This window comes from Rhea americana, unplaced genomic scaffold, assembly GCF_003343005.1.
Source record: "Rhea americana isolate MKP2758 unplaced genomic scaffold, rheAme1 scaffold_90, whole genome shotgun sequence".
Classification (NCBI taxonomy): domain Eukaryota; kingdom Metazoa; phylum Chordata; class Aves; order Rheiformes; family Rheidae; genus Rhea; species Rhea americana.
Genome location: NW_028187089.1, coordinates 2,708,210 through 2,717,490, shown reverse-complemented (window position 1 = coordinate 2,717,490; position 9,281 = coordinate 2,708,210). Strand labels below are relative to the sequence as shown.

Here is a 9,281-nt window from a genome sequence, read left to right as displayed (position 1 = left end):
CGAGCGTGCCAGCTTTCCTGGGCAGGCACAGAAKGCCAGGGCTAGGACGGCCCCCACAGCAACAGTTTTTAAATGAGTGGGAGGAAGCAGCAGGGAGCAGGGCTGTGGMAGCACTGGGGGAAGCACAGGAGGAAGCAGGGCAGCAGGAGGTGGACAGAGACCTGCCAGAACAGCAGCAGCTGGACGAATCTGCCTCTGTCCACACGATTTGGGTCCGGCCAAGCTTACAGAGGCTCGTGCCGCAGAGACACCTGCAYGACAGCGAGGCCACAGATGGTGACAGAGAGGCAGATGGTAACCTGCAGAGCGTGCCTCTCCCCCAGGCAGTGGCCGCAGGAGCCGAGGCAGAAGATCCACCCTTGGCYGGAGGCTCTCWGCAAGAGGGGACCAGCATGCTCCTCCACACSTCAGGCTCCTCAGAAGGAGGACCAGCAGCTTCACCCTCGCATGGAGGCTGTCCACACCAGGTGAGCAAGGAGCAGGTGGCCGGCACTGACCATCAAAGGGACTCAGGGCCATTTGCAGCATCCCCACACTGTGTACTATTTTCCCCTGTTGACACCTCATTAGGGGATGGCACTCACCTGTGGGATTTTGCTCTCCCCCTGCABGTTCCCTCTGAGCACAAAGACRAGGCAAATTCCTCCTCCTCCAGAGACTCCYCAGAGGGTGACCCAGGTACGTACGTGAGTCGAGAGCTGTTCTGGGGGCAGAAGACCCAGCCCRGCCCAGCAAGGGGCACTGAGGTCGGCAGCACTAAGCCACGACCTCTTGGGAAAGCCCTTGGTGGGGGGGGCAGCAGGTGCTCGCCCTGTGCTCGCGCAGCCCCTCACCCACAGCTCTCCTTCCCCCCACAGCCACCGCTGCCCTCCCACACCCACCGGCTCCCAGGCCCTCGCTCCTCGAGACGCTGCTTCGGGCTCTGCGCAGAGCCTTCACCTGCAGCTGTCTCACGGGGCAGCGAGAGCGACGGGGCCGGGAGGCGAGTGCTGGGCGGCTCCGCTGACATCGCGGCTGGTCCTGTGGACGCGGAGCACAAAGAGGGAGAGCAACGCGGAYGCACGCCACCGCGCCGGACGAGTTCCCCTCACCCTGCAGCATATGCCACTTCCTGCTCTGCTCACAGCACAGGAGRAGGACCTGTCGGCCGAGACGGGCGGCCAGAGCCACGCTCTRTCCTGGAGGCGATGCAAACGCTGCCCCAGAGCATTGCTGCCATTCGGGAGGCCCCATAATGCTGCCAGACACAGGGGTCTTCAAGGACAAAGTCCTACACACCTGCAACCCCCATGCTTGTCAGGCTACAGCCACTTCCTGCTTGCAATAAAGCTTGGGAGCTTGTTACTTGGTGTCAGTGACCTCTTCAGCGCCAGATGAATGCAGGCAATGCCCCTGAAGCCAGGCAGAGCTGGCGAGAAGCCCCTTTGCTGAGCGACAGAAACACAGAGCCCGGGGGGGGGGGGGGAAACACTTCTTGCCAGCTCTGCTCCGTGCTCCTGCTGCCAGGTCAGTTTTCCCTGGGCCTGGCGCCATCAAGGTGCGACTGTCCACAAGCCCTTATCACTCTGGGGCTGTGTTCCAGCGTTGCACCGTCCTTGTGCTGTGTAGTTTCTTCCCGCCTCTGATGGTAATTTCCACTGATGTAACTTGTGCTACTGCATCCTATCCTGTCCCCTGGAAGCTCTACCAGGGGTCTAGCTTCATCCTCTCTCCATCCTGCTCTTTGCCACTTGCAGGCAGCAGTAACATCCCCTGCAATTTCTTCTCCAAATTCCTAGCACGGCTCTTCCTACCACCTGTGCTCCAGCGCCCAGCTATATTGGAGRAGCCTCTGCTGCGCTCACTCCAGTATGTCCGTATCTGTCAGAGACAGCAGAGTGGTCTTTCCCATGCTGAGCCTAGGGGCGGAACCTAAGTAAATGATCCGGACAGTTTTGCATCCACCTCCTTGTCACCTATCCAGACCATCTCTCACCTCTTTGGGCTCTAAAGTGAAGGAGAATCCAGGAAACTGCAGGCCTGCCAGCCTCAGCTCAATCCTGGGGAAGGTTATGGAGCGAGAAAACCTGGCTACTGCTTCCAGGCACGTGAAGGACAGGAAGGTTTTGGGGCCTAATCAGCATGGATTCRCCAAGGGGAAATCATGCTTAACCAATCTGATACCCTTCTACAATGARATGAGTGGCTTGGTGGAAGAGGGGAGAGCAGTACATGCTGTTTATCTTGACTTTAGGAAGGCTGTTGACAGAGTGTCCGATAACCTCCTCATAGCCAGCTGATGAAGTGCAGGCTAGGTAAGTGGTCAGTGAGGTGAATGAAAAACTAGCTGGACTGCTCTTCTCAGAGGGATGTGATAAACAACACACCCCGCTGGGGGCTAGCCTGTAATAGTCTCCCTCAGTGGTTGATACTTGGGCTAAAACTGTTTAACACCTTCATTAATGATCTGGATGATGGCACTTAATGTACTTCAGCAAGTTCGCTGATGACAGCACTGGCACCAGAGGGTTGTGCTGTTAGTCAGAGGGACCTCAACAGGCTGGAGAAACTAGTAGACAGGAACCTCGTAAAGTTAAACAAAGGGAAGTGCAGAGTCCCGCACTTAAGGAGAAATAACCCCAGGCACCAGTACAGACCAGAGGCCAACAAGCTCAATAGTAGCTTGGTAGAGAAGGACTGGAGATACTGCTGGACAGGAAGCTTCCAAATGCAAGAAAGTTTTTGTTCTGAGGGTGATTGAACACTGGAACAGGTTGCCCAGAGATTTAGTGGAGACTCCACCCTTGGAGATATTCAGAACCCAACTGAMCACAGTTCTGGGCAACCTGCTCTTGGTGACTCTGCTTAAGCAGGGGATTGGATCASATGATCCCCAGGGGTCCCCTCCAACCACAACTCTTCTATGATAAGGAGACTGCTCTGGAAAGCTTGCAAAAGATGAGATGTGAAACATCCACCACTTTCCTCTCACCCCCACAGCCCAGCCCGGTGATCAGAGAAGGCTTCAGGATCTGCCTGGCATCACTTGCTCTCAGTAAATCCCTGCTGGTTCTTTCCAAGCCTGTTCTTGGCCACCATTTCTCTGGAGACAGCTCCCAGGAGGATTTGCTCCATCACCTTCTCAGGAAGTGATGTCAGACTGAGCAATATCTAGTTCCTCCATCTTCCTTCTTGCCCTTCTGGAAGATGTCTGTGACATTTGTCTCTCCCCAGTCCTGAAAAACCTCCTTGGATCACCGGGACCTTTCAGAGATCACACTTAAGCGACCTTGCAGTGACATTAGCCAGCTCCCCATGCATCTTCACCTGCATCCCACCTGCTCTCATATTCATGTCCCTCCAGTTGCAATGCTTCTCACCTTGATCTTCCTTTACCAGGGCCAATGCCTCACTGCCTGCAGGCCTGAGGAAGAACATCTTGGAGATCACAGTCCTAGTCCCCTTCAGGGCCAAATTCTGCTTTCAGGCATCCAGGCCTTCAAGTCTGCACTCTGCCTTGCTCCTCACTTCTCACAGGATCCCTCCCAGCACTTCTGGATTTCCATCTCTCCAGGTAAGCTGCAAGCTAAGAAATCCCCCAGCAAAGCTCAGGATCAGTCTAGTTCAATGTTCTTGACAGCCCACAGTAAGAAGGACTCCCCCCATCCCCAGCAACAATGGACGAAAATGCATCAAGTGCTTTGTCCCTTTGGGCTCACAATATGTGACACTCCCCTTTGTTCCCCTCTTCTGCTGCCATATGAGGTCTAAGACCCTTCCATAGCTTTAGCCCCTTGGTTGTGCCCACAGGCAGAGGCAGCAATGCAGCAGCAGGGCAAACAGGGTTTCTGCCACCACCTGAGCAGGGTGGGTTACACCTCCTGGTATTTTTTCCCCACTGGGGCCCAGGACTCATACAGAAGCAGACAGTCATTCCCAAATAAATCTTTTTTTTTCTGGAAGGCACAGACTTTCTGCAGAAAATCATAGCACTGCCAACATGTCTTTCCAGGCAGCATCCATGTTTGGGACTGTAACTGATGGATCACAAGCCTCCAGAATGAACAGAAAGGAAAGGGTCTGGCCCTGGAGGCCAGTAGCATAGTCAGTTCTCAGACCTAGACTGAACAAGACTCAGTGCAGAGGAAGGACAACAGCTACAAACTTCAGTTTGGTAAACAGTTTAATTGACAAACTGAAAGATCTGCTGCTCTGCCTAAGCTGGAGTTACCCACTGCTCTGTTTGGCTGCCAGTCTCTTGTCTCTCTCTTCCGCAATGGTCAGGCGTATCCCCTTTCCACGGGGCAGGGAGATCCATGGCTTGTTGCCCTGAAGCAAGGAAGAAGATAACACGTCACACCAAGAAATGCTGAAAAGAACCAGCCTGACCTCCTAGGGAGAAAAGGGAGCAAAATTCTGATCCTCCTGGAGCCTGGCCAGAAATAGCCACATCATTTGTCCAACAGAAGCCTACTGAGGAGCTGCCATGTAAACACCTAATGTTGCTTTATTTACATCTCTGAGGAAGACAATTTAGCTAAAACCGAAATAGCCCTTTCAGAGCCTGAACAAGAGAGGCCACAAAGGGAAACTACAGAAAAAGTCTTAGGAAAAGGTTTCTCAGGRCTTTCAGTCCAAGTCATTGCCAAGACTGTACCTGAAAGGCACAGTTCCAAACTTTAATATGCTCTAAAAAGCCACATAGCTTTTTCTTGAAAATATTACTACCTCTTCTAAATTTACAGCAACTTCCCCTTCCCAGATCCAGCAGCCTGTAGAAGATAGAACCACAGAGCAACAGAGCCAGGACTGATGCCACAACTGGAGCTTCACTCCACAGGCATCAAGGGTGAAAAGGCATTTGCCTGCAGAAGACAGGAACAACTCCCATCTTCAGCCAGCAGCCCCCAACAAGAGGAGGGGACCAATCCTCCTTTTGTTTGTGCACACTTACTTTGCCAATAACAAAGATGTTTGAGAGCCTGGTGGCAAAGCTATTGCCATTGGCGTCCTTCACATGAACCACGTCAAATGAGCCAGGATGTCTCTCTCTGTTGGTGATCACACCAATACGGCCCAAGTTGGCACCACCAGTCACCATGCACAGGTTACCTAAGGCATAGAAAAGGCTGGTGAGACAGGAGTTTGCACAAGGTGCCGAGATGAACCACTTCCACGTGGGTCCTTCAGGAGCGCAGCCGCAGAAGAACAGTGTGGGGAGAGCAGCACCGCGAGAATACGTGGGCCCAATTTTTAATGTCTGCATCCTGTAGGAACTTTGGCACACCCCAAAGAAGCTCCGAGGCTTATAAAAAACCATTCCTATTGCTTGGTCACTTGCATCAGCACCAAGGAAAGGCCTTTTTTACTACTGGGCAAGTAGCTTGACAGATCATCATTCCAACAGGAATCCAAAGTGCAGTTATAGCTGGAGACGCCTCACAAAAACAAAGCCATTCAGAAGGCTGCCACCATCCCCATCTCCGCTTCAAAGGGAAGATGCCCAGGAGCTGTAGTTAACATCTACACTGCTCTCCCACCAGTAACACCTCTGGAAAACAGAGTATCTTACAGACAGAGATGAGACCTACCTGTGTCAAACTTGATGAAGTCTGTGATTTTGCCTGTCTCCAGGTCAATCTGGATAGTATCATTCACCTTGATGAGGGGGTCTGGATAGCGGATGGTGCGAGCATCATGAGTGACCAGATGAGGGATTCCTTTGGTGCCCACAAAGATCTTCCTCACCTTGCACAACTTGTACTGCAAACAAAAGCCAACTGCACTCAGCTGAGGCAGAGCGCTGTACCACAGCCCAGGGCATTCTTGCACACACGCCCCTTCTTCAAAGGGCCCACCAGTCACTGCAGGCCTCAGTCCCCAAGCAAAACATTCAGACACATTTGAGGATTTGGGAATCCCAGAGAAGACCAGTAGCAACTCACAGCTGTGTTTTGGGAACAGCTTTCCATAGGTACCCAGGAACTCGTACCAGTACCAGCACACAATCTGATATTGCAAACAAATGCTAACCCTTCTGATGCCTCCTGCTCAGGTCTCTCTTCAGATCCTGGATATATTTTCCTACAAAAGCATACTCAAAAGTAGAGTTTCCTCATTTTGCCTTGAAAGCCCTGCTGGTCACACAGGGGAGGCAGAGGCTGCCTTTCCAGAGGGTCTACAAGAATCTGTACCCCTTCTCAAAGGCAGTCTGCTTTCCCTGCAGCCTTTAACCTGAACTCCTTCATATCCACACTAGAACTCACGCTGCAACACTGATCAGTAGCCAGAGAAAAGAAAGAGAAAAGAACAAATCGCAGGGCCACAAACACATGCCAGAGCCACCTCCAGCACAGCCAGAGAGAGCACAGYAACCCATCAGACAGCTCATTCCTCAGCATCACTGTGTGTCTGCACAGCCTTCCATCTGGGTCACACGAACCAGAAAGGCTTAGAAACAGCAATACACCTGGGCTGAGGTACAAAGAAGTCACTTGTAGACGCAAAGGGCTAAGAGGCAGTTTTGTAAATACCTTCCTGTGTCTGTTCTAGAAGAGTTCAAGAACAGTTCTCCATATCAAAGCCAGTCCAGAAGTTCACAAGCAAGCTTTGAAAAACACTGCCAAACCAAAGCCCTCACAACTAATACTGCTTCAACTTGTTCAACTTGAGGCCCTTTCTGCCGCTGAATGACCAAAAAGGGGACAAAGTCTGTGTGTGCGTGCACACAGCCCCTCAGAGCTTCAACCAGAAAGCTAACTGCACAACACTTGTTGTTACTGCTTGATCAACAAGACTCCAGGCATCAAGCAACAGCCTCTGGAAACCAGCTCCAGTCTGGGGACAATCTTGTTTCCAGAATTACCTTATTTCTGTCTCTGAGCAGCTGATGCCTATGGAGCCTTTTATGCTGGATACTCCACTTCCAGCTGCTCACAAGCAGGAGCTTTGCTTCTGTTGTATCAAAGCGGTCCTAGGATTCAAATGCTTTTGTCCAATGCAAGATCTAACCCTTTGCTTGCAAGGATACTAAAGCAGCAAAATACGTGCAGATATGATAAAGAAAGGCTGCCACTGTGCAGCTGGAGGCAGAGCCAAGACAGCACTTCCCCTATCACCAGACCTTCCCGGGACTCACAAGGCAAAGCTTCAGTTATGAGGGTCTGGCTTTTGCACCATGGGCACTGCAGCAGCAACAAGATTTGTACAGTTGCTGATCAGTTACCTTGTGCTGCTCTACATTAAGGCTTGTTAAACCACAGTAAAGCCCATCAACCTAAAAAGGGCTTACTGAAAGCTACCTGTAGAGACTCCAACCCATGCCACAGCAGCAGTCACTCAAAAACCAAACATCCCTACACAGAAAGCTGTAAGCTGCCCTCACATCACCTACAGACCTCCCCCCTTGAAGACTCCATACCCTCACCGAGAARAGAGATGTATTCAATCTCCTAAAAGATGTCAGACTGAGCTCTCAGGAAGAAAGAAAACAGGTCCTATTCAGGAGATACCAGACATAAGACACTGCCCCAGCAAAACCCAGCTTGGTCCATGCTTACACCAAGATCAAGCCGCTCACCTTGGCCTCTTCAGCTGTGATGCGGTGAACAGCAAAACGGCCCTTGGTATCATACACCAAGCGGAAATGCTCGCCTGTCTTCTCAATGCTGATGACATCTGATTTCAGAGACAGAAATAAGTTAACACTTAAGTATTCATACATACACTTGATATCCATAGCAGAACGCAATTATAATTGAAATTGTAACTGCTTATGCACTTGCTTCTCAGCTGAGCTTAGAAAGCATCTTTCCTCCACATCTTGCCAGCCTCGCAAAATATTCCCCACAGTGTACAAGAACAGCCCTCTCAGATACCTGTAGTTTACCAACCTACTATAGTAAAGGAAAAACACAGTAATAAACAGGTCAAGAGAGAGAAGCTAACAGCCAAGTTACCTGTCATGCCACGAGAATCTGGAGCAGTAGCTTCACGCAATTTGTTTAAAAAGTTCTAAAACTAGGATGTATTTGTAGAAGCACTCTCCCCACTGGTGATCCAGTCAGAGAACTGGAAGTAAAACCGTTAATAGTCTCCTAAGGAGAGGTTGTGGCAGTCACACAACAGAGAATACATCAGTATTTCTTTTGCAGAGCAGATGCCTTCCACATGTCTCTGTGGGAAGAGCTTCTAAATACGAAAACAAATAAAAATGCTGAGTTGGGGACAAAAACTCAGCATTGTTTCCTCCACAGGTCGCAATCCCTTCAGGAGTGTACCTGCTCCAGCATGGATCTTCCACAACTGCTCACCAAATTTAGTATCTGCCCCAACCCTCCTCACTAACCCATAAAGCCAGCAGGATAGGTGATGTCTGTGCGAACTTTGCCATCTATCTTGATGAACCTCTGCATGCAGATCTTCTTGACTTCATCTCCTGTCAAGGCATACTTCAGTCTGTTCCTTAGGAAGATGATGAGCGGGAGGCACTCCCTCAGCTTGTGAGGGCCTGTGGATGGACGGGGTGCCTGCAAACAAAAAAATCTTACTCTGGTTGCTCAAATACACCAGCAGCTATCAACTGTTGCTTTTCAAGGAAACAGAAACACTCCAACACCTCTCAGGACATCAGATGACTGCTACAGAGAGCTCAGGCCTTGCTACATGGCTGCTTTACTCCTTATGAGAAAGGGGAAAAAAAAAGCTATTCACAGATTACCTGATGGCAAATAATCTCTTCCCCATTTCACCACCAAACTGCCTCGGTTCACTACCATCACCCTAAATGCACATTCGAGCAAACACATGGGATCCCTCAGGCAAAGCAGGGCCCACCCATCCTTTGGGGCTGTGCAGGACAAAGCAGTGCAGAGCTACAAGACAACTGAGCAGAACTTCAGAAAGACAAATACCATCCGCCCTTCCCAGCGAATGCTTCAGATGGGGCTTCTCTCCGCTCACCTAGCAAGAAGCTCCTTTGCAGAAACCCACACGGAAAAACAACAGGAAAGGAAAATCAAGCAGCACGGGGAGCGGGGGATGCAGCAGGGCTCAGCAGCGCGCCCCCTCCCTGCTCCCTCCTCAGGCCGCCGGGGGCTGCCTTCGAGTCCGCCTCAGCGCGGCGGCTGCCTGCCCGCTCCCAGCGGCGCTGCTCCACCGCAGCCCCCCCGGCGCCCCCCGCACTTACGAAAACGCCCGTCAGCTTGTCCAGCATCCAGTGCTTCGGCGCCGCCACGCGCTTCAGGTGCTTCTTGGGGCCGCGGGCCTAGAGGAGGGCACACGTTACGGACCGCAGCGGCCCC

At 51.5% G+C, this 9,281-nt stretch overlaps 1 protein-coding gene across 1 annotated transcript; it reads right to left on the bottom strand.

Moving 5' to 3' along the window:
- Positions 1-4,144: 4,144 nt before the first annotated feature.
- Positions 4,145-9,275, bottom strand: RPS4X (ribosomal protein S4 X-linked). The gene is made up of 6 exons (XM_085324245.1): positions 9,167-9,275; positions 8,327-8,507; positions 7,559-7,656; positions 5,571-5,742; positions 4,934-5,091; positions 4,145-4,308 (listed from the first exon to the last, which is right to left on the bottom strand). Exons 1-6 carry the CDS (start codon positions 9,191-9,193, stop codon positions 4,207-4,209), a joined length of 738 nt encoding a protein of 245 aa, XP_085180371.1. The 5' UTR covers positions 9,194-9,275; the 3' UTR covers positions 4,145-4,206.
- Positions 9,276-9,281: the final 6 nt, after the last annotated feature.